This window comes from Gobio gobio, assembly GCF_949357685.1.
Source record: "Gobio gobio genome assembly, chromosome: 6".
Lineage (NCBI taxonomy): Eukaryota > Metazoa > Chordata > Actinopteri > Cypriniformes > Gobionidae > Gobio > Gobio gobio.
Window position 1 is genome coordinate 11,397,586 of NC_137102.1, and position 25,817 is coordinate 11,423,402.

Genomic DNA, 25,817 nt, shown 5'->3' on the forward strand with positions numbered 1-25,817 from the left:
TCACGTGATTGCAGCTGTTTGGCGGTTTGACACGTGATCCGAATCATGATTCAACACGCTGATTTATAACGCTCCGAAGCTTCATGAAGCAGCGTTTTGAAATCGGCCATCACTACATAAGTCGTTATTTAGTTTTTTTGGAGCACCAAAAATATTCTTGTCGCTTTATAATATTAATATTGAACCACTACTCACATTTGACTCTCAATGAAACAAGAACTAAAACAAAGAAAAAAAGGGACATTAATTACAAATCAAAATATTTATTTCAATCTAATTCTTGCCATTTTAACTATGCTCATGAGGGTCCAAATAGAGAGCAAAATATCTAGCAGTTAATTGGTTGTTCTATTTCTACATTCATCATACACTACCTGTTCATTTCAGGTGTAGCTTACTGTTGAATTTATTTGAAACATAGAGTAGATGTTTTTCCAGGCAGTAAGCCTAATGTGACTGTGCTGTGGGGTTTTCATGTTTCTTTGACCTAATAACATAGCTTGTGTTAAATGTACACTTGCAGACGGTTAAAGAGTTCATGCAGACGTGGATAGCTTTAGAGAGGTGCGGATGGAAAATGTGCTGTGGCAGGCTGAAGGGTTAACGGCCGACTGCTCTTTTCCAGTGGGGGGTTTCTCTCTTGCCTTTTCCCTGTAGTAAAGCATGCCGAGTACTGGTCAGGGATGCCCACTGGCTCTCATTAAGAGATGCCAAATCATTATGGATCCCTTCCCTTCCTGCAAAGCTCCCCTAAACCTCTGGCGGCTCACGGCTGTGAGCTATCATTAGCAGATGACAAACCCCATTAGAGTGCCCCCTCTCTGGGCTGGAGTGGATCTGACAAGCCCTCTTTAGCCTTCAACCAGTTCAAAAGCACAAAAAATGCATTAAAAATCCTTTTGGCAAATACACGCATACAGAACCTCAACAACATACAGATATTTCCACGCTATCACAAATGCAAATAGACTTACATAGATATATATAGACATACACAGGAACAAGCCTACATAATTGCAGTGGGCTTTTTTTCCACTGCTTTTTTCTTTTATATTTCCTTTTTTGCACTATAGCTATAACTCCTTTTCCACGAAAGTTGGCATGGCAAAGGGTACAGTCATAAGGTGTGGATTTTGAATTTGTCCTTGTGCAATACGTAATAAATCAATGCATGAAACTCTATCTATCTATCTTCTTTATTTTAAAGCTTGTAGATCGAAAGCCTTGTTGAGAGGAGTTTGGGGTCTTTTCCACTTTTCCATTTGGATTGCTTTTACTTCACAGTCCCACCCTGACAGCCCTCCACCCTGCACCAGGTTTTAATTAGAGGTATTTGGTTGGGACCAATAGCGTTGCTTCTTAGTCCCCACAAAGTATTGCATGCCTACTAATTTAAAGGGACCTTGATGCCTGCGGGACATTTTATATCCTTCCAGGCAGGAGTTTGCAACGCATGCCCACTTTCATGTGGAAAACTTTGCATGTGACAAAGAGACTTCGCTGCTAGTAATGTCGGCATTATTGAACCTCAGAGAGGTTTTCAAATGGGCCCACAGACAGCATCGGTCTGTTTGAGCCTGGCTTCAAGTGTGCGTGGCAGCTGTGTAGAGCCTAACCCTGAACCAATAAAGTCAGTGAAGCCTTGTGTGTGCACTTTGTGGTTTTGTTTGTGTGTGTGTGTGTGTATGTGATGAGAGGGGGGGACTTGCGAGGTTTAATGCACAGCTGGGGTAAATTTACTCCAGGGGCAATAGCAAAGAAGGCCTGCTGTTGCCAAAGTGAAATGCATGGAGAGCCTGTGCAATGAAGTGTGCTTCCATTGTCTGGAAGTAGGGCAGTGGCACAATGAGGACTGGACCTGGGAGACCATCTCACCTTGGCTGGAGAAAGCTGTTATGTTACAACCATTCGATTCACACAAAGATTTTGAGAGTGTGTCTGGGAAACTATTACATTTATGGCATCCTGGAACGCCTTGCAAAAAGTAATCTTGTTAGTAGGCTCACTGACATTTTTAATTTGCTTAAATATGTAAGGGACAATGTACAGTCAGTTGGTCATTATCACAAAATACGCCCTGACACAGAGGGGATGGGTCTTATTTCTGCCTGAAGAAATTTATTTTGCGATAATCAACTGTATTTATGTGCCTATTCCCCCCAAAAAATGAAAACATGCACATCAAATATTTTATAACTATAATTGTCATAATCTTTAAGCTTTCATTAATAAAAAATACTGCATCAAGACGAACACTGCAACAATATTCAAGAATTATTAATATGGAAGTCCTCCAACATTTTCACATTACAATCGATCATTGAGAAGTAAGTGTGAGATTTTAAACTTTAACCCTTTAAACCCGAAGTGTACCGCTGGCAGTGCACCCCCCCCCCCCCATTCATAATGAAATGACTAAGCAACCAGTGAATGGAACTCAAAATCATTTTAAAGCATAGAAATGTAGAAATCAGCTTTCTAATGCTGCGTTCACACCAAACGCGAATTGAGCGTCAAAATCGTGTCTACCGCGTCTAGTTTCACGCGCGAACATTTTGAATGCATTCGCGCGTCCGCAGAGAATTGGACGCGCGTAGAAATCGAGCGTTTGCAGCGAAATTGACGCGCGTTCAAGGCACTCCAGGAGAAATATGTCATAAAACACCACTCTGCCTCTTTTCATTTTCATTAAACATATATATTAAGCATTAATAGCCACACAAATGTGGTCCAGGCAACTCCTACATTATCTTCACTACATGTATATTTAAATATCCTTAAAATATAAAGTTATGAAACTTCTCTTTGCGCTCAGTCAAAACGATTTGGCAGACAACAAATTATAGATTCATTCTCTAATGTAGTGTAGTGTCCTAAAGTCCACGAATGCATTGCGTTGCTGACGTCACGTTCCCATTCTCTATAACAAAAGTGAAGTTTGAAGGAGAGTGGGACGATGGGAGATGTCGTTTTCTCCATCCAGAGATGGAGTTCACAAAGTGTGTTCACGGATGAGGTAATGAATTTGTTTTTGTATTTGTTTGATCACACTACTTTCATCGTAATGAATTACATACAAGGAACGTGAAATGTAATGCTATATTAGCCTGATACTGATTTGTGACTATTTGTCAAATGATTGGGTTAATGCTGCACGTGTTTTACGTGTTTAAAACAATCATACTAAAAGAACATTTGAATAAACACAGTATTTGCAAGTAATGGCTAAATATTTTGTGCAACACATGCTGTATTTAATTTCACTGCCATAGACTTGGTCACCAGACTTGATAAAAAGCATTACTGAAGTACAAATAAAGTGCAATATAACTGTATGTGTAATTTCATTTTCCACACAGAATTACGTACAATTATGAACACTTGATTATCAAGTGAATCTACCTATGCATTATCAGCTGTCACGTAATATCTGTATCTTCATCTGTAACTTCGTTCATATCTATTAATATCATCTGTACATTACTTATTACTTGTACAATAAATAATATATTTTTGCTTACCTGTCTATTAAAACACATGCAAGAGCGGAGTCTGTCAAGTTCAAGCTCTCTCCATCTCAAAAACGCCATGCCGATATTAATCCTTTATTTCTCCAGTTGTCCCAAAGTCTGCTTACCACTTGATCTACGTTTAAGGTTTTTTTGGGGGGGATTTTCTGTACTCTCCAATGAATAAACGTGATCCATGCTAGATGCTGTAGTGTACTTCCACATTTGTCGATGTGTGTTGCCATGGTTTAATTTCTACAGCGGATACCAAGGATAGCGCGGATATTACATCATTGATAGGCGACAATGACAAGAGACGAATTTCTCTGGATTTACTAATTCTTGGGAACTTTTGGGATAATCTGCATGAAATATATCACACTGCACAAGTAAAATCGTACATATTGTGCCTTAAACGAGTGCTGAGTAATCCGGCGGGCCCCCTAGCGACTAAAAAAATGAATAGTCATATTTTTCAAAACTACTGCCTTGATGAACACAAAATAGGTGTAATTTGAATGTCTAAACTTTACAATGCATGTAGCCAATTGGATTAACTCAGTAGTGCTGAGTTATTTGCTGATAAATAAATAAAAATGTTTTTATTAAAAAAAAAATGTACTGTCAAAAACATCATACAGCTCAGATAGTCGTGTCATTTGAAAGGTCTCACAGAGTACAACAAGCATAAATTTGTGTATATGAAGGTGGATACAGCGCTATGGATAACTCAAATATTTGGAAATGCTAAATGCTGTGATTGACAAATGAGAATTAATTTTCCCCGGTGGTGTAATAACGAAGTAATAATCCTTTGTTACGGTACTTAAGTATTTTTGGGAGAATCAGTACTTTACTTGAGTTTTCATATTTCTGTTAACTTTAACTTTTACTCCATTCCTACATAAAATGCATAATTTTACCCCGATACATTTCCTCAAAGCATACTAACTACAAAATAAAGTCAGAAGAGACTACAAGCAAGCAGGTTTGACAAATCAGTGGTCTGATGCTTGCAGGTTCCTTGCGCATGTGCAAACAAGCGCTCACATAACCGCCGGGGGCCTGAAAAACCTACTGTACCTGAAAAACATAGGCCTAGTTTATTCAATTTGTATCTCTACTGTATATCGTATTAATTGTTTGTAATTTGCTCCTTTGTTCTTTTTTATCTTAACAAATATAAAATAACTAAATGATATATATGCGTTATCATGAAATAAAATTTCTCATATCATGAAATAATAATTTTTGGTCATATTACCCACCCCTAGTGGATTAAGCTTAAGTGTGCTACACAAAGTTTCATTTAATTTTTTGTCAAGCGAAGTTGTGATAGTTAATGTGTATGTGCCTGTCCATCCCGTCCCAAATTCCTGAGAAATCTGGTCACCCTTCTCTTATGCTTACCCAAAGATACAGCATTGTCATTTAAAATCTCACCGTTCAACTGTTTAACTCATGACTTACCAAAGTCATTTTCTCATAAGAGGCCTACTTTTACTCAAGTGTGTACTTCATCCACCACTGATTATCCCAAAGAAAATGTCTATGACCATAAACGTTCATTGTGTGCATGTTCGCTATATTCTTTTCGGCAAAACATAAGAATAATGGGAACATACAGTACAATTCAAATTTATGATCATTTAACATTTAACCTATTAAAACATGTGGTGGAATAATTAAAAGATCAGGAGGTTGAAATGATATGCTATTGAAAATCAAAAGATAACAGCTATCAGAATGCCTATTTCCCTGATGCATTGGCCCACTTTCAGCTAGTGGACTTGCTCATATCGCCTACTCTTGGGGGTCACCTTCACACTATGGGATAATCACACATGGCAGGTAGACATTGTCATCAGTAGAAACCCGGGTCATGCCATCACAATTGAGTGACAACTACATTCGTTGCACTGCTTCTCTTATCTCTACCTTTCCATCATAAATCACTGTCCTTTCTGTGGCCTGTCTGTCCACCCACCCAGTCCTGTGTTCTGGTCACCTCATGGGTTCAAAAAAAAAAATGAACTTGGACGATTGGAAATAAGTCAGAGAATTAGTCAGTGTTATCTCAGTAGGATAGCGGAAGATTGTTTCGGCCAACTACATGGAGCTTAAATTCTGGATGCTGTCTGTCACTATAAAACCATGAGATGGCCAGGGAATCAGACTTTTTCTCTCTCATAATATTTGAACAGTATGAAGGAAGATCAGTTTGGAAAATACAATTACATGGGTTTTAAAAGGTGGGATAGCCTATTCATTGATTCTTGGGATAAACTATGTCCTACTACAACTTTACCTGCAAGTTTTAAAATAGCAAATGTAACATGTTTTAAATAAACATTACTGACTGCCATGTCCTGACGGAAGAGATTCCTTTTAAAATATACCTTTTTTGTATCACAACTTTTGTCAGCATTGTCATATAAAAAGTAAAACTTCTGAATAATTCCCAAATAGACAAGCTTTTTGTATTTTTCATATGCAGTGCAAACTAAATATGTCTTATAGCCTACCCCGGGGGGGAAATACGTACTATTAAATGCATTAAAACTGTACTTGAGTAGGCTATGTTTTAGTACAATACAAATATACTATTAGACTTTTAATTTTTTTTTCTATTTAATGAATAAAATGTGACATTTTGAATTTTGTACAATTGCATGTTGAATATGGTGTGGGGTGTAGGGGATTATAAGTAAAACAGTTGCTTTATAGTAAAATTATATATTTAAAAAAGAAGAAGCTCTCTTGGTGTATTAGGATGCAGCGCAGTGCCCTCAGAGATTTGATGTGTTATACTGACATCCAGTGGTACTGCAACAATGGACGTTGTTTACTGCCAATATTAGGCTCGACAAACAGGAATGTCGTTTTAATCTGTGCTCGACTTCTGCCTCTATCTCCATTATCTAAACACAAATTCAGTTTGGCTGATTTACTGGTGTTTGGGGGGGGGGGGGGGGAAATTGCGGGGGAGAAAAAACTAAAGAAAAACTCGAACGGCTACATTTCTGCCACACTCAATATGGCAGACAACCACTGCCGGATTTCAACTCTCGGTATCAACGAGACGTACTGACTGACGTCTGTGGGCAAAAGAAACCAAAACTGGCTGAATGACATGTAAACTTAAGCGATGGAAGAAGCAACAGATATGATTTCCCGTTCTGGTTTTAATATTACTTGACGCTGAATGCATGAGCGGTGCTCGTGCATTTAGAGGATGTCGTGCGTTACAGCTGATGTGAATTTTCAAACACTTCTCGAGGTATGTTTACTGTAAACACTAGCGAGGCAGCTATGGGTTACCAGATTGTAATGGTTAGTAAGCTAACAAGCTAATTACCGGTAGTGCATCAAAATTAAAACTAAGCCAGATGATATACTGAACTATATATTTTAATATGAGCAGCTGTCCGGTCAGATATCATGATAAACTCCCTTGGGGATCTCCTGTCATTTTGTTTACCTAGCACATTAATGCCAGCTGTAAAAAACAGTGACTGTCGTAACTATAGTTTTGGTTACCATAGTATTTTGTATCAGTGAAATTTGTCTTGTGCATCAGGATCCTCCTGTTTACTGATCACTATCTATCTTGACATTTTTTCAATAGTGTAATTACTGCTACCCAGATGACGTGCTCGATGACATCAAAGATGTGTCGGCAGGTTTCCCAAACCTGCAGCTATGCGTGGACTATTATCGTAAGTTGATATGTGAAAGCACACCGGTGGTCAAACAACAAATCTTTGTCGAAATGTAGCTGTGGTATTACAGTTAAAGGTTCAGTAAACAGTTCATCCAAAAATTTAAATTCTGTCATTTACTCGTAATCAAAATCGTAAGACATTCATTCATCTTCGAAACACGAAGGAAGATATAGGAGAGATTTCTGTCATTAAAGCTACACTGTGTAACTTTTTTAGTTTATTCTTAGCTAAAAACACTTAGTTCTTTCAAAAATATATGTGCTCATTAATGTATATTTACTTCTTTCAAGTAAGTTTATAATATGCCAATGAAAATACATACGGGTGAGGGGTTCGAATGCCGGTCGCCATGTTGCCCCTCCATCTTGAAAGTACATTAGCCAAAGAGGGACATACCCGTAAATTCAAGCTTCGCCTTTCGCGTTTTAACACTCGATGGCACCGTGTCGAATGTGGACGAGGTCGAACTGGAAGCCATGTTAATCTTGGATTAAATCGGCCACAGTAGGAGTTAAAACGAAATCGGAATTGAGAGGAACAGAAACTAATATTCACTGGATGGTCATATACCTTTTCACCGCTAGATGGGAGAAAATATCACAGTGTAGCTTAAACTTTCTTTTACCGTCATTGACTGTCATTATGGTCATTGACAGTCCAACTATCACTTTGACGCGTCAAAAAGTTCATAAAGAGATTGTAAAATTTAGGGTTCGGTTAGGTCAAATTTTCTGAAGAGACACGATCACTTTATATAATGAAAATATTTAATTTAAGCATTTATTCACATTTAAACGTGAAACTTGTTCACTTGATGTGCGAGAACCAATGATGTTACGCAGCACGTTTGAGTTTCCTCAAGAACCAATGAGGTTTGTTCTCGTGCATCAAAGCAAGTATGGTTGAACTTTTGTTATTGTTCGCTGCTCTGTTTATTTGTGAATAAAAGTCCTAAATTCATTCTATCAAATTGAAAAAAACAACAGTTACTAAAACTTAAAGGATTAGTTCACTTTAAAATAAAAATGACCCCATGATTTACTCACCCTCAAGACATCCTAGGTGTGTATGACATTCTTCTTTCTGATGAACAAAATCAGAGTTATATTAATACATTTTCTTTTGTTTCCAAGCTTTAAGGCCTGTACGCACCGGGACGAATATCGAGCATACTTATCGCCAGTGTTTTTCGTGACTTTTTTCGGCGCGTCTTGAGTGTTCACACCCAAGCGATTTCCACTGGCGATGCGCCGAGTGAACGTGCACATTCAGTAGATAGCACTCCCGGTACACAAGATGGTGCTGCGGCACTTTACGCTTCTGACACTCGCTTGTCACACAGAAGAAGAAGAGAGACAGTATTTACGTGCTTACCAAAACCATACAAAACCATTCACACACACTTTTTACTAACTGGCAAGCAGCTCATCTTCTTCTTTGTCTACTTACTACTTCTTTGTCGTATCAATGCATGCTCGGCAAGACTGTTTTGTGCTTGAGCGCCACCAAGTCGTGTTTTACTGTCACTTCAGCAGCTCCAGGCACGTGAACAAAAGCGCCGATCTCATTGGTCGGCCAGTTTTTTTTAACGCGCCGTGTCAAAATAAAAAAACGAACCCGAGGCAGTGAACGGGATCAAACAAGTGCATCCATCCATCATAAACATCCACACGGCTCCAGGGGTTAATAAAGGCCTTTTGAAGCGAAGCGATGCATTGGTGTAAGAAAAATATCCATATTTGAAATTTTATAAAAGTAAAATATCTAGCTCCCGCCAGACCGCCTTCTGTATTCAACTTACGAAGAAAGTGTAACACCTCGACGTCATATGTCGCGCCAGTTACGCTTTTTTCGTAAGTTGAGTACAGAAGGCGGTCTGGCGGAAGCTAGATATTTTACTTTTTAATGTGTTATATATGAATGTTTTTCTTACACAAATGCATCGATTCGCTTCAGAAGGCCTTTATTAACCCCTGGAGCCGTGTGGAGTACGTTTATGATGGATGGATGCACTTTTTTGAGCTTCAAACACTTAAGGCCCTTTTACTGCCATTTATAAAGCCTGGAAGCTTGAAACTGTCTTAGGTGAGAGTAGACGCCTTCAAAACAAGTCGCGGTTCAAAACAAATAGGGCTGGGCAACATATTGACTGAGGTTTGTGCCTATAAAGAAATTGACTAAAGTAAGAAAATATTCGGAGAAATATTCACTAGAGTACAGATTGTCCCTGTCGTCTCCTATATAATCTGACAACTCTTTAAAAAAAACAATAACAGCTATGTCGAATGTTTGCTTACTGTCGCATTTTGTTGCATGTTTGTTTGCTTAGTTCAGTTCTCTTCTCTTTTTACAGTCTATCCCAACAATGATAAGAAGAAGTTGGTTTATTTGGGTGGCACTGTTCCTGTAACATATGAAGGTAACTGTTTTTTCTTTATTTATTCTATTGGCTGTCCACCAACTGAAACTCAAAGTATTTATCATGTTGTTACAAAGGCTCCAAGTACAATATTCCAGTTTGCATCTGGATCCACGAGACCCATCCCAAAAATCCACCCAGGTGTTACGTCTGCCCTTCACCCTCCATGGTTATCAATGCTAAAAGCAGCAATGTTGATGCTCATGGTCGCATTCTTCTCCACTGTCTCAGCAACTGGAAGATTGTAAGTGACTTATGCAGATATTTCACCATTACTTATTTGAACTTAATCATTTATACATGTCACTCTGGATTTAAATATTTGATTTCCAGGGGTGGTCAAACTTGTCCATAGTTCTGGAGGAGATGATTGCTGCTTTTCAGCGTGAAACTCCTCTATTTGCCACCTATCCTGTCCAAACCCCCCCACTACATTCTCAAGCAAAGCACCTGCCGGCTGAACTGGTAGTTCAACCGAATCCCGTTTCATCCTATGGCAGGTCAGTGCTTGTTTGAGTTTCAGTTTAGTCATTCTTATCAAAAGCATTTGGCCTCAGTCTCTCAATTCATCACCTTTTTAATGATCAGTGGTACTGTGGTCCGTTTTTCGTACCTCGCTTAATACATCTGAGATGATTTGACAGATCCCAGATCTTTTAATCGTGATTACTGATATCTAGCTAATTTGGTTCTTCAAACGAATTTGCGGATTGGATTAAATTATCTAAGATCACTGTGCGTTCTTGTGTTCCCTGAAGAGGGCAGATGCATCGATACTCAAAACCAAGATCAGCAATGCAGCGATTGGCTGGCGTCAAGACAGCAACGTAATGACATCATATAATTAAAAAAAGCCACCTGGCAAAAAACTTGGCAAATCACACAAAAAAAAACCCCACGAATTTCTGGACCTTTATAAGGAAACATCTAAACAACCAAACCAACATAAAAGTTATAATAGATCAATCATAAATGTTTTTTTTGTTAAGTCAATGGAAAGGCGCGTTGACGCACGTCTGGAGGTCCTGTGGCGCGTTAGACGCGTTTCGCGTGACGCGATTCCGCCTCATTCGCGCGCCAAGTTTGCCCGAATGACGTGAATTGAGCGTCTTGTGCGATACGCGCGAGTGGTGCTTTTTGTGCATTCAGCCGTTTGAAGCTAATTCGCGTCTGACGCCCGAGTTGAACATTTTTAACTTTGCCATCAATTTGCGCCGTGTTAACCAATCAGGGCCTGCTTGCTGCTGTCACGTGGTAAAATGACGTGATGAGAAACCCTGCATAATTTAAAAATACTACTATTGTGTAACAAAATTTAGTTTTAAGACTTTTTCAGGTTAGAATGTAGTTGTTTAAAGCTCAAATCTGTGATTTATTTATAAAGAGAGCGCCTATTTAAAAAAAAATAATCTTGTGTTTGTGGAGTTGTGAGATCCAGGCGATCACCGGGCACTCAGCGCTCATTAACCCCGGCAAGAGCAGTCTTTCCTCGGCTAGTCCTTCTGACGTTTGCCGCTGGCTCTGATGTCCTGTAGTGGTTCGTCTTGTGTGGATCTAACGGCCGATCTTTGTTGTCATGAATCTATAATTTGTTGTCTGCCAAATCGTTTTGACTGAGGGCAAAGAGAAGTTTCATAACTTTATTTTTTAAGGATATTTAAATATACATGCAGTGAGGATAATGTAGGAGTTGCCTGGACCGCATTTGTGTGGCTATAAATGTTTAATATATATTTTTAATGAAAATGAAAAGAGGCAGAGTGGTGTTTTATGACATATTTCTCCTGGAGCGCCTTGAACGCACGTCTATTCCGCTTCAAACGAAAATTGGACGCGCGAATGGATTCAAAATGTTCAAGCGTCCAACTAGACGCGGTAGACGCGATTTTGACGCTCTATTCGCGTTTGGTGTGAACGCAGCATTAAAGTTTCTTAAGGGTCAAGATAAAATTATCTGAATCTCTTGCGCTGCATCAAGCCACTCCCATAATATCCGTGATCACTTAAATGAATGCACGGCTCAGATTAATTGTACAACATGTGTGTAAACCTCCAATAAAATTATAAAGTAATTATTCCATCACAAACAAATCGCTCAATCAAGTGGCTGTGTCTATAGTATTATACACAACATTATAATATTATATACATTCTCATTTACATTATAACATTTGTATATTATTATTATTTAAAATTATTATTATTATTACCCCTGGTTCAGTAATGAACTCTTGTAATAAAGTGGCAGTGGCTGGGACCGATTTTAAGTATCACCTCAAGATACCCCTGTTTACATGAAATAAGCTGCTCCCGAGCAGGTTTAAGCTCACGGACATGTTACTATGACTGCAAGTCCAGGATGAGCGTCGAAGAACCAAACAATCCAAGATCATGCCAAATCGTCAACAATCAAATCTGGCTAACTGAGTTAGCGACGTACGAAGAACGGACCCCTGATGTTGTCTTTTAATCTTCTTTTTGGTTTGTTTGTGCAGCAGCAGCTGGCCACATACAGGCAGCAGTTCAACGCAGAAGACGACAACAGCTCAACACGGAGCGTCCATCTCATCTGTGCCTCAGCACGCTAGCAACAGTAAACATGGATTTTTCTGCTGAATATTAGTTTGCATGGATTGTTCACTACTTCAGATTTTCAGTTTTATGATTTTTTTTTACCCTCTATATATGAGTGTTATTTTAGTTCTATTAAGAGACTAATGTAGTTTTTATTTATATTTGTCAGTGTTTCCTCTACAATGTATTCACAGCGGCGCTTCTCTAAAAAGAAGATATGAGGTAAAACTATTATAAACTATGCTCGCGCATCGTCTAGCACAACTTCCTTCCCTTCATAGCACGTGCTGTCATTTCTCCCCAAACATGCATTTGACGTCAAATTCAGCACAATCTGTGATTGTTGTCAAATGCACTCTCCACTTTGGCTAAATTGCAGAACGTGTTTGATTAAATGAAAAGCACAATAATCCGCGCAATAGATGCTGTTTCCAAGTTCAAGGCGTGTGTGTGTGTGTGTGTGTGTGTGTGTGTGTGTGTGTGTGTGTGTGTGTGTGTGTGTGTGTGTGTGTGTGTGTGTGTGTGTGTGTGTGTGTGTGTGTGTGTGTGTGTGTGTGTGTGTGTGTGTGTGTGTGTGTGTGTACGCACGCTACGAAACGGACCGACTTGCTTCGTGTGCATGACTAAACCATCAAATACACAACAAAATAGCCTATATCTCAAAATGACAGGCTTGGAGAGTATTCACTTAAACACAGTTTAGCTTAAATGGGTGTAAATAGTTGGGAGAAATTAATGGGAGAATGATAGATCTGCGTCTTAAAGGGGCAGCATCTAATAAACCTGGTGACGATTGAGCCATTAATGTGAATCAAACAACAAAAGGCAAAGAGAAAATTACTTGCAGCTCTTGTATGATATGTGATGCTCTTAAAAAAAGTTTTTTTTTTTTTTTAACCTTTTTATTAATCATATATATATATTTAATCAATAAAAAGGTTAAAAAAAAAAAAAAAAAAAAACGTAATAATATTTCACAATATTAAGCTACTGTTTTTTTTCTCTGTATTTTTGATTAAATAAATGCAGGCTTGATAAGCATGAGACTTTTTGAAAAAACATAAAATAGTATCCAAACACTTTTTTTTTTTTTTTTTACATATTGCCCCTTTCTTACATTTGAGCCCTTGCCCCTTAGGAACGTTTTGCACGTCCCTGCAGGCTATAAGCTAGTCACCTTTTAAACTAATGAAAAGCTTAATTTGGATTTTAATGTTCAAAATGTCAATTTCTATCCACCAAACTTGCCAGAAGTCATGGTTTAAGGGGCTATTTTTTTTTTTTTTATTCCGGAGGTGCATGCCCTCGGACCCCCCGACGCGCGGCTTGGTAACAACCTCCGGCACGTAACAGCACCGCTGCCGGAAAAAAATTCTAGGGGAAACACTGTTTGTATTAGTTTTTATTTTTATATTTTCTTTTTCCATTTTAATTTTGGTAATTTTTTTTGTAAAAGTATGTTTTTGTCCTTTTTTATTGGTTTTCATTACTTTCTAATGTATTTTATTGTCCTTTTCAATTTTAGTTATTATTGAACCAAAGTTAAATATAATGAAATTGAAACATGTTGACTTGGCATCTAGTTTAAAAAGAAACATATTGTATTTAGTCTTATGGTTTTAGTTAACTCAAGTCATTCACAGTTAGTAAGGCAGTTGCACTGTAATATGTCAAAATGACAGCCAGATTGTTATTTGCATTGCCTGTTTGATCACCACAGTTCAATGTGTCAGAGCATGTGATCTTAGGTGGGTTGGTAAATAAAGCTGAAATCTCCATCTTGGAAGCAGAACGTAGGCAGAATGCAGATCCATTAGTTTCCTGAGTTATTGGTTTAGTGCTATAAATTAATGTTTCAGACTTTCATTTTCCCTTCCTGGCTAACGGTAAGGTTTCCTTCTCTAGCCCTACCCAAGAGTACAAAGTCCCAGATGAACCTGAATCAAGTCAGTGAAACAGAGATGAGTGGGGTAAGGAGATCATACACGCAAGAGTTGCTGGATTTTGGAATAACATTTGGTGCACAAGCTTTGGAGACCAACCACCAAACAAACCCATTCATTTCTCCTGCCTCGGGTAATTTTATTTGACTATTTATAAAACTATTCAGCAGTGATGTTTTAAATTGCCCTTTGTACATTTTTGAATTAATTAAAGATGATCTCTGCTTCAGCTCCCACCAGCGGTACTTCTAACGTAGATGACATGGACGACATGTTCAAAAGCCTTCAATTAAAAAGAGTTGTCAACATGTACCAGTTAAGCAACATGGAGAAAGGTAAATAACACAACATTTAAAGTCCCTGTAAAGTTTAATATGTGTTCTGAGCAGTGATGGGAATAACGGCGTTATAGATAAACTATAGAATTATAGAATAATTTTTTTCAGTAACGAGTAATCAAACGAATTACTGCTTCTCCCATTACAACGCCGTTAGCGTTACTGAGAATAAAATGTGGCGTTACTATAATTGAGCTCACTGAAGCGGTTTTCATCTGAACAGGCTCTCTGTTAGTTGGACCTGCAATGTTTTTTTCTCTGGTTGGTTGGTTGGTGTGTGTGTGCGGGTGTGCGTGCATGCCATGCATGTTTTTTTGGTACACATAACTGATGATGATTGGTGGGTGGGAGACAAGGTTGAGGTTGATAGGTTGAGTTCACACACACACGCATATGCACAGTGACACACATCAACGACCAGGAGGAGTCAGAGCAATGGCAAGTCCAACGACTTCAAAGGTAGCTTTCGCAAACTGGAAGTATAAGCACAACTTTTCCCTCTTTGAGGTGAAAGGTAAGAATGTTTATGTAACATGCAACTTATGCCCTGGAAGAAAGAGTCTCTCCACGTCGGTGGCAAGTAATTGTAATCTAATGAAGCGCCTCAGATCATCACATGCCGCCACAAAATTAGTGGCTAAAAACCCAGGTGATAACGTGAGCTCCACTATCAAAGGAGTAGTATAGTAACTGATAATATTTACACTATAATAGATCTACTGATAATATTTACAATAATGTATTGAATTTGATAGGTGTCTCTCATATTGTCCCACAGCAACATTACAATAGTGTACATAAATGTACAATATTTTATAATAATAATTTATTCTATTTAGTGTCCAATTCATTAATTTAACATATTTAATATTGGGGGCATCCAAGTTATTTGACATATTTGAACATTTGAAGAAAAAAAAAGTAACACATTAGTTACTTTGCCTGGTAATTAGTTACTTTTATAATGATGTTACTCAGTTACTGTCGGGCCGGGCTCGGTTTTTATTTTATTTATTTTATTTGAATCATACAAAAATCCGCCAAGTCAATAAAATAGCTTATCAAAATCTTGAAAAAATAAGCAGCATTCTCTGTTCTCAAACGCTGGGGACGTGTCCGCTGTCGGCGCTGAAACCACACCCACTTGCGGGAAAGCTGCCGTAAGCACACTAGACAACACTCACGTACAGTTCATGAGGGCACCAGATGTCGGGGGATAATCGGTTCTGCCCCATTCTGCAGCGGATTATCAGTGAATCCCAGTTGTCACTGATGAAAGTTTGTAAAACTATCCGGTGTAAAGTCACTGCAGAGGCAGGTGTTGGTGGTGATCCTCAGCTCTCCATCAAGGTAGCTGTTCACAAAATGAATCCACTTCTTCTTGATATCATCGTTTTTGTTTTGTATGTTGTTTTGTAAGTTGTAGGCTACAGTAACTCGCGATCGAGGGGGCGAACTGATGCGAATGTGCTCTAGTTATGATCGTGTTAGAGAAGGGGGCAGGCTCAGTGGCTGCAGTGCATCATCAACAGTTATGATAGTGTTGGGGGAGGGGCCATATGCACAGTGGCTCCAGTGCTTCATCGAGCCACCGTTTTAGCCCCGCCTAAAAAATCCTGAACACAGTGGGGCTGGGCGATATGGCGGAAAACTGTATCACGATATAAGGGTTTCATATCGGTCGATATCGATAATTATTTATATGTTTTATGACCTATTTAAAATAAGGACCAGGAGAAAAATATTTTACATTTAAAAAAATTTATTTTAAACTTAACCTTCCTCTGATTATAATCCCCTCAGTTATAAAGGCAGAAATGTCAACACAACCATGGAAAACACTCAATAAAAACACAATAATTCAAATATAAACAAGTCTAAAATTTCAAATTTCAATTATCTCTTAACATTAAGGTGCAGTGCTTCCATTATTTCTTTGTAACTGTTACCGTTTAACTTAGATGCTTTGTCATAAGGCACTGATGCAGAGTACCTCTCCATGTAGTTTCAAAGGCTGAATCCGAAATCACCCCCTATACCCTACATAGGGCACTATTTGAGGGGACAGCCATTTGTAGTGGTGTCCAAAACAATAGTGGACGTTATTGAATGCACTCATATTCTATCCCACTTTGCACCGCAATAACGAGTGTACAGCCGATGTACACACAGCGGCTGTCTGAATTCGCTGAATTTTCATTCACGCCTTCAATTGAACTGTATTAATGGACTAAAGTAGGGAATAGTGATTGAGGGTTTAGGGGGCGATTTCTGATTCAACCAAAGTCAAAAATAGCACAACGGCGAGCGCGTTGAGTATAAACACGTCCATAAACGAACGAGGCGCGCGCGCTGTCAGCGGAGGCTCGCGCTGCAGAGCCAGACGAAAGTATAACAAGGCTGGTAAAACAAGTTTGTGGTATTACCAGTCTTGGTCGGGATGGCAGTCTTGCAGACGACACTGGTCTTTATTCAATCCAAAAAACTGTCATACTGGTGAGCTGAGCTGACTTGTTTTCCTGTTTTATTAACAATTTCCTCGCTCGCTGCGGCACTCATTTTCCACTTATCACCCCACGCCGGTTCTGTTTACTGAAGAATTAATCCAACACGAGACAACGATATGGCGCAACCAGACTTGATATAGTTACATGATTGGCTGTTAGCCTGTCACTCCCTACGTTGCTTGGTTACCAGAGAGTGAGTGCCTTTGTTCATGCAACCAAACTTGCTTCGCAGCCTCTGGATTCTTGCGACGAAGAAAAAAAAAATTATCTAATGTTTTATCGAACGCATTTTTTATTGATATCGATTACGTGTCTATCGCGATACATATCATTATCGTTTTATCGCCCAGCCCTAGAACACAGCAATGAATGAAAACCATAAACCGTAAAAAAATATGGACGTTGCGACTTCATTCGCTTACACTGAAGTAAGTGAAGCCTGAATATGACGCTGACATCTTGCGCAGATTTGGGACAGAGTCTGCGCAGTGGTGACATCGGGACCAAAGTCTGCGCAGTAGAGAGCAAGAAGTTGAGCCGCGATATCAAAAGCCCGCCCACACTCTCACAGATGCAGAACAATTCATTATGTTGGTGTGAAATAAACAGTTATGGAAATGTAGAAATTAAAGCTAAAGCTCCAATCTCCTCCGGAAAATCACGGAAAAAGTCAGTTGGTGCCTCAGTGACAACTTCACTCAGAAAAGCCGTCAATCTCAGCTGTCAATCATGACGTCACACCCCCATTTTAATAGCATTAAATAACTAACTAAAACTAAACTTATTTAAAAAACGAACACTTGAAATGAAATCATCGTGATAAAAACTGCCTAAAATGACAGAAACCAACTTTGGGGGAAAATTCTATGAAGTGTAATACATTTTTTTAGTTTATCTCGCATCCATTAGAATCCACGGAGGGGTGGGGTTTATGACCTATACTGGGACCAACCACCTGGGGGGCGATCGAGGCGCATAGGCTTCAGTTATTTACAGGAGTGCTGCAGGCTTGTGAAAATATGTACTGTTTAATGTACTGTATCTCATTTATAATGTGTAATGGACTTTAACAGTGTTTTCAAAGACCTCAAGAAGTCTATATCAGAGTTTTGTGGCTTTTTGTGCGAGTGTACTCTTAAAAGATGACAAAATAAACTTCTTACCTTTCTCTTCCTGTGAATTTTTTTTAATCAAATTATCATACGTGGTCTGTGTGTGTGGTCTGTTGGCTTATAATAATGCGGACAGAACAACCTCATAGCTCACAGTAGGTCAATCTATAACGGTTTATATGGTTAAATATCAATTGCCCTTTGGAGAAAGTGAATGGGATTTTTACTTCTGGAACTCTGCTTTTGCACTCTATACCATCTTCCGCAGACAAGAAAGGAGCTAATCAACATTCTATAAAGTAGCTTCAATATGTCCTACCCTAATCTTATTTCAGTTGGAAAAGCATCAACAAAGGAATCATCAAGCAGTTTCACTGGATTATAGTTGAGCTTGAACTGTCCAGTTGCTGGACATTCATTATCTGAATTTAAAACATATGTATTGAACGTATGTTTGTTCAGCGTAACATGCAAGTGATTGTAACGTTGTTCCAGTTTGTACTGGTTCCTCTTACACACCGTTGTGTAAAATAATGCTAATGTTGCACTGAATTAACATTTTTTTATGAAGATGATCTTTATGCTGGAGGAGCGTGGAAGGATTCTGGTGGTAGTCCAAGGTTTCACCCAGGATTAGTGGACGACCATCACAAGGTGGTGGTGAGCAGGCTTCCTGTGGGCATCTCTCCCATCAAGATGAAGAACAAGCTCACCATCTACTTCCAGAGGAAGCAGAATTCAGGAGGAGAAGTTCTGGATGTCAAATACCCTGCAGCGCAGCCAGACCAGGCCTGGGTGCTCTTCAGACATCAGAGAGGTACTAGTCTGGCATAACTGGTAACCTCTGTTAAACAAAAAGTTACTATTTCAATTAAATGTTTTAATGTAAATGTTTGTGTTTTCCCAGATGCAGCGCATGTTCTGAGGCAGCCTGACAGGGTGATTACCATAAACGAGCAGGGATTTCTTATTCAGCTGAAGAAGTTTGAAGACATGGAGGTAAGAGGAGGCCAAATCAAGATGGCCTTTTTAAATATTTTTCACTCACCTACTTTGTACAGGATTGCACTACACAAAAAACTTCCTGTCAGATCCCAGGTGGTGTCCAAGGTGAGAAAGCCGAAATTTTTAAGAGCATCTTGAGTCTGGAGGGGTGCAGTTTCAGCTCCACAGATGTACTGGAAGCAGTGCAGTCATGCCGAGACCTCCCGTCTGCTCTGAAATATCTCTGCCACGATTGCCCTATATGCCAGGAGCAAGTTTCCTTCAACAGGGTGAGAATAAATGAATTGTGTTTTTGACCTAAAAATATGGAGCCACCTTGAAATTGTTATTTACCTCAAATGACCATTATGCATTCTGTTGACATTTAAAGGTGTTAATTTTAGCAGCATCTAACAGTGAGGTTGCGTATTGCAACCGCCTACCGCTCACCCCTCCCTTTTGAATATAGAGAATATAGAGAAGCTACGGTGGCCGACACAGGACAAATATATCGTCGTCTGAGACAGCAGAGAGTAGCTAGCGCTCTGTAGAGAAGTTAGTTCGTTTAAGGCTACTGTAGAAACATGATGGCCCAAAATGGCGATTTCACTGTAAGGAGACCCGCGGTGTATGTAGATAGAAATGGCTCATTCTTAGGTAATAAAAACATAACGGTTCATTATGTAAGGTCTATATACTCCACTGAAAACATAGTTACGCATATTATATTGCATTTCTGCCAATAAGTCCTCATAAATACTACACACTGCACCTTTATTGATTATAATTGATACACTTGTTTAAAAGTTTGGGTCTGTAAATACATTTCTTTTTTTTAATAAATGAATAATTGTACTCAGCAAGGATGCATTAAATTGATCAGAAGTGACAGTGAAGCCATTTATGTGACCAAATATTTATATTTCAAGTAAATGCTGATCTTTTGAACTTTCTATAAAAATGCACCAGGGTTTCCTCAAAAATATTAAGCAGCAGTTTAACTGTTTTAAACATGGATAATAAGAAATGATTAAGTGCCAAATCAGCATATTAGAATGATTTCTGAAGGATTATGTGACACGTAATGATGCTGAAAATTCAGCTTTGCCATCACAGGAATAAATTACATTTTAAAATATTAGAGTTGGTTTAAATAGTAATAATATTTCATAATATTATTGTTTTTACTGTATTTTCAATAAAATAAATGCAGCTTTAGTGAGCATAAGAGATTTCTTTCAAAAACATAAAACAACTTTTGAATCGTAAAATATATTTTTCTATTTATTATTATTTACTTATTATTGTAATAATCATATGATTATTATAATACTTAATAATAATAGTAATATCGTTAAAAGATTATGATTGATGCATATTCAGGACTTCATTTTACAGGACATTTATTTTTAGCATGAAACTCTCACTCTGGCACTAAGACATCTGGCCATCCTTATTATTGAGCCCTGCTATTAGTTGTATAATATTAATGTACACATGTGGATAATACACTGTAGGATATATCTTTTTCATAATCCTAAATGTAGTATCTGCCTCTCTTTTCTTCTTCAGATGGTCACCATGACACACTGCTCTTGCACATTCTGTGAGAGCTGTTTTAGGAAGTACTTCTCCTCTGTCATTAAGGAGAAGAATATAGTACATGCTGTGTGTCCCCTCTGTAATCTTCCCGATGTGCAAGGAGGCCGCAGGGAGGAGTCTATGGAGTATTTCAGTCTACTCGACACACAGGTATGAAGCTCCAAACACGTTTTTTTGGCCTTTAACATGAAGTGTTAAGTTTTTTTTATACCTTGTGCCAGATTTGTTGAAATAAAGACCATATAGAACTAAATATAGAATATGACTAACTGTAAATGTTTTTGTATGTGTAGATCAGGTATTATTTGGACCCCCAGATCCACGAGCTTTTCCAGAGGAAGCTCCGAGACCAGGCACTGCAGGAAATGCCCAACTTCCGCTGGTGTGCACATGTAAGTTCACAGATTTTTTTTTTTTTGCTGTATAATGTCAGGTCTGACAATGATGGCAATTTATCTCTGTTTATATTTTTGTAAAGTTGTCACTGTTTTTTTTTTAGTGTTGCTTTGGGCTCCTTCATGAAGCAGACAGGCTGAGGATGGACTGCCCCAGCTGTGGGAAAAGCACATGCTTTAAATGTAAAAGGCCGGTAGGTTTTGCACAAACCAAAATTTAATTCTTTGCACCATATGCCTTAGGCTAGGCTCAGACTGCAGGCAAAAGTGGCCCAAATCCAATTTTGCTGCTCATATGTGACTCAGATCTGTTTTTTCATAACAGTGTGAACAGCACAAACCACATCTAAATCAGATACAGGTCTGATGTTTTGCAATGCGAATATGGAAGACGACAACAAATGTAGTCAGTATTGCAGTGACAGCTTTATACAAGCAAACTTAGAAAAACTATTCAAGAAAAACTCTCTTTCTCCTCATACTTCAAATTAAAAACCTAGTATTAACATTAATGCATGAAAGTACCCAGACTTTAAATGTGTTCTTAAAGTCGTCATTACAGTTAACATTATTTACTTTTTTAAAACTTTGTGCACATTACTGGTCTTGTGGTGAACAATTAACCCATGCCAGTTAATACACAGAAAAAATTGTTTTTCGTAGTAATTTTTAATCAAAATCTGCTTCTGACAATTTGCTTCTACCCTGGAATGGTGTTCCCTCTCTGATGATGTCAGTTTGACGGCTTGGGTAGAATATCCTTAACCACTCCCATCTAACCGTCAGTCAGCTATGAGCAAGAGATGGAGATGATGTGCGCTAAAATAAAACCCCAAACTTCTGTTTCATGCGAACTTTAATATCGAGGATGCATCGAGTGCATGAGTGAATCGAACCATTAAAAAAATCCCAGAAGTTATACCAGGCGGACGACGTATGGAAGCCTGTAAGCTTGTTCTCACTCGAGATTCCTGCTGAAAGCTCGCAAATATGTGGCGGCTGGTGAAAGCAAACATATGTTGTTTTGTTTGCCATCATTTTATTGGTGAATATCTGGTGAAAGCCTGTAGTACTTTTTAATTGGCATATTTAAAGGACAAAGTTGATAAAGCGTAACATTAAATCTAATAACAATAATGTAAGTACATATTTTATTAGGTTATGACATCTGTGATGTTATATTTGATTTAAAGGGAGTTGAAAATTTAAAAATGAAAATTAGCCCATGATTTACTCACCCTCAAGTCATCCTAGTTGTATATGACATTCTTCTTTCAGACAAATACAATTATATTAAAGAAGAGTAATATTAAAAAAGTCCAGGCTAATGCAAGCATTATTATAGCAGTCCATAAAAAGTGCATCTGTCCGTCAAATAACGTGCTCCACGCGGCTCTGGGGTGTTAATAAAGGCCTTCTGAAGCGAATCGATCTGTTTGTGTAAGAAAAATATCCATATTTAAAACATTATAAAGTAAAGTATTACTTCCGAATTCAATTTATGGAAAAAGTGTTGAAAGTGCCTCTGCCGATCGAAAGACAAACGCGACCAGGTACGCTCGTCATGACGTCCGTACGCATCTTGAATTGCGAGATGGCACTTTCAACATTTTGCCACAGAAGGCGATCGGCTGGAACTTTACTTGATAAAGTTTTAAAAATATTGTTCTTACAACAAACGGATCGATTCGCTTCAGAAGGCCTTTATTAACACCCCAGAGCCGCATGGAGCACGTTATTCAACGGACAGATGCATTTTTTATGGACTTCAAAAACAAAGCAACTATTAGTCCTATAATAATGCTTGGATTAGCCTGGACTTTTTTAATATTACTCAGATTGTATTCGTCTGAAAGAAGAATGTCATATACACCTAGGATGACTTGAGGGTGAGTAAATCATGGGCTAATTTTCATTTTTGGGTGAACTATCCCTTTAATGTGTATTGGATGATGCTGTGCTAAACGGTCAGTTGAGCAACAATATTGCAACACATCTCAATTCTTTCAAAGATGCGTTCAGTGTTCCTCCAAGTTTGTTCTTTCTAGGTAGCCTACCAAGACAGTCTTGCGTTCTTAGAATGTGAAATAGCCTTACTATTGAATCCCTGCTTTGTGATGGTACTTGTAATCTCAAATTTATGGATGCTGTTGATCTGGATGCTTGTTTTCTAGTGGGCTCCACAGCATGAAGGAATCTCATGCGAGAAGTTCAAAGAGTGGGAGCAGCTCAACAGCCCCGAGTACCAAAATTCAAGGCTGGAGCAGCTCCTCAGCAGGAACAAAATAGGTAAAACAAAAACTCTCAATGAGGGTTCTTGGTGCAAAGTTTCTTGTTGGAACTTTCGCAGGTTGTAACGTTCTCCATGCCCCTTTCAGACTGTCCAAAATGCAAATTTCGCTTCTTCCTGGCTAGAGGAGGCTGTTTGCATTTCCGATGCACTCAGTGCCAGTACGAATTCTGTGGAGGCTGCAGTCAGCCATTTAAACAAGGCTCTGTAAGTTTAGTTCTCTCAGCAGTTGTCAGTGTACTTACCACAGAGCTCTGTATTAATTAATTAGCGTCTGTTGTCCTTGCAGGCCTGTAATTTTTCTATCCAGTGCACAGCTAAAGGGTTACATGCACACCATCCTCGAAACTGCCTATACCATCTGAGAGACTGGAGTGTCCCGAGACTACGGACCCTGCTGCAGGTGACAGACGTCTCTACTTTAATCTAGCATAAAGGCCACGATATAATAGCCTGACAAGCCAGACCCACATCAAGATGTTGGGTCTGGGAACTCACCATTGGCAGGCCTCAATCCGATAAACGGTTGTCTTTCAGATTCCCTCTGCATGCAATAGGATAGCGCTACAACCAACCAGAGAAACGAAGAAGGTGAAGCGGAGCTAGTTGATAGTTTAAACTTTCGCCGTATCGGGTCGGCAAAACTCCGAACACATCTTCCTTTCTTAACTTCTTAACCCGCATCGGATCGTGGACGGGGGGGTTGACGGAAGTGGGGGGGTGTGTAATTTTATTTACTTTTGTTTTATACAAAATATTCAATCAACTATCACAAACTATGCATCATTTGAAAGCTAAAACACTCAAGATTCATGTTCTGAACTTGTTTTTGCAATAAATACACCAGAGAGGAAAGGGTTAAATGAAACGCTAAAGGACCGTCCATGTAAACATTAGCAAAATATTAGCGATACTCATCTTTCATCTCCTGTCGTTCAGATCAGATCGGACGAATCCAATAAACACCCGCATACATCTCTGTGTAAGAGTCCACTCTTCAAAATGCATCCCACTTTTTAATCCAAAACAACGAAAAAATAGGGAAAAAACTAAAAATCCTCCGTTGTTTGCAAGAGAGTTTTGAGTTAGCGTAATCAATCATGTCCATTTTCAATGAAATATCGATTCTAATCCGTGTCTGGCAAACTCCCCCTGCAAGAATAGCCTCTCCCACGTGAAATGGTTCAACCCTCGTCTCTCTCCTTCAATCAGAGACTCTTCTGGGATGCATCATATAGAGGAAGCGCCTTACAGGCTTGGTGAGCTGTCAATCATTGCGCCCATGGTTTTTGTTGGATAAAGGCACTCGGTGCCCAGCCAATGCCTTTCCAACAAAGGTTTGATTGATGGACTTAGTAACCAATCAAAAGGCATTATCTTGCGCAGTTTACGTAAGTAGGCTTTGGTGAATACTGTTTGTGCGCTGGCTGCGCGTTCTCCATGGCGCAACTGCAGTGGAGCGCGCAGACTCTTACTGACACTTATTATCAGCTAAATTAGCTTTTTACACTTTGTAATCTCTGTAAATAGTTGCTTTAGTTTTTCAGTAACTGTTTATCCATTATAATTAGTAGTTTATTGCAGATTTATTTGAATGAAAAACTACTCTTTACAATAGCAAATGTTCTGAAATAAATGGCCTTTTTGAAATGACGCCTAGACTTTTCTTGACATAAAAGCTCACAGAAGCCACATTACTGAGAGAATCATCCTCATATTTGAATCATGACATGATTAGACATTCAGTTTTATATTTAAGTTATTTTCAGGCTCTTAACATTAAATTTAAAAAATAAAAAAAAACGTGAGTCACTTACATGTATATTTACATGTATATTACTCTGTTCCCATATTACTTTGAGTTATTATGACTCTTGGGTAGCAATATTTCAAGTGTCTAGTTTAAAATAAGACCAGGTTTATGAATATAGACCATAGGGTTTAAGAGCTGCAGACATTTTCATTTGGGTATATCGTTTTCAAAGAATTCTCAAAAATGGGGCGCTTGTTAAGAGGTTAAAGGGGTCATAGAATGCCATTTTTGTACAAGTTAATATGATTCTTTAGTGTCTAAATGAAAAGTTTGTAATATACTTTAATTAAAAATTCTCATTAGTATTGTAAGAAAACACTCATTTTACCTGGTCAAAACCAGCTCTGTTTTCAGCAAGTCATTTCAGTGTATGTGACTTTAAATGATAATGAGCTTTGCTCACCCCGCCCCTCTGCTCTGTGGGGCGTTCGGTTCGACCCGACACAACACCACAACACACGTGGAGTGTTGCCTTGACAACAGTTGAGGGTATATTTTCGAGAAATAATGGCAACGTCAATCAACTGCTGTCAATCAACAATCAAGCTGCTGTCAATCAACAATCGTAGGAGGGGCGTACACCGTGTAACGTCACACGGTCAGACA

General features: G+C 38.7%; 1 protein-coding gene across 2 annotated transcripts in view; it reads left to right on the forward strand.

Moving 5' to 3' along the window:
- Nucleotides 1-6,324: 6,324 nt before the first annotated feature.
- The window catches only part of LOC307127801 (uncharacterized protein), a 30,314-nt gene continuing 10,821 nt past the window's right edge, over nt 6,325-25,817 (forward strand). The window contains exons 1-17 of one of the 2 annotated variants that reach the window (XM_079819239.1): nt 6,325-6,789; nt 7,138-7,228; nt 9,588-9,653; nt 9,731-9,897; nt 9,987-10,153; nt 12,149-12,246; nt 14,133-14,303; nt 14,401-14,505; nt 18,699-18,944; nt 19,035-19,126; nt 19,219-19,401; nt 20,684-20,863; nt 21,007-21,105; nt 21,213-21,302; nt 23,283-23,397; nt 23,487-23,605; nt 23,688-23,801. In XM_079819239.1, the coding sequence (XP_079675365.1) occupies nt 6,745-6,789; nt 7,138-7,228; nt 9,588-9,653; nt 9,731-9,897; nt 9,987-10,153; nt 12,149-12,246; nt 14,133-14,303; nt 14,401-14,505; nt 18,699-18,944; nt 19,035-19,126; nt 19,219-19,401; nt 20,684-20,863; nt 21,007-21,105; nt 21,213-21,302; nt 23,283-23,397; nt 23,487-23,605; nt 23,688-23,801 (2,148 nt within the window). In that variant the 5' untranslated portion in view covers nt 6,325-6,744. The remainder of the gene's footprint in view (nt 6,790-7,137; nt 7,229-9,587; nt 9,654-9,730; nt 9,898-9,986; nt 10,154-12,148; nt 12,247-14,132; nt 14,304-14,400; nt 14,506-18,698; nt 18,945-19,034; nt 19,127-19,218; nt 19,402-20,683; nt 20,864-21,006; nt 21,106-21,212; nt 21,303-23,282; nt 23,398-23,486; nt 23,606-23,687; nt 23,802-25,817) is intronic. The other variant, XM_079819240.1, reaches the window with a different exon arrangement.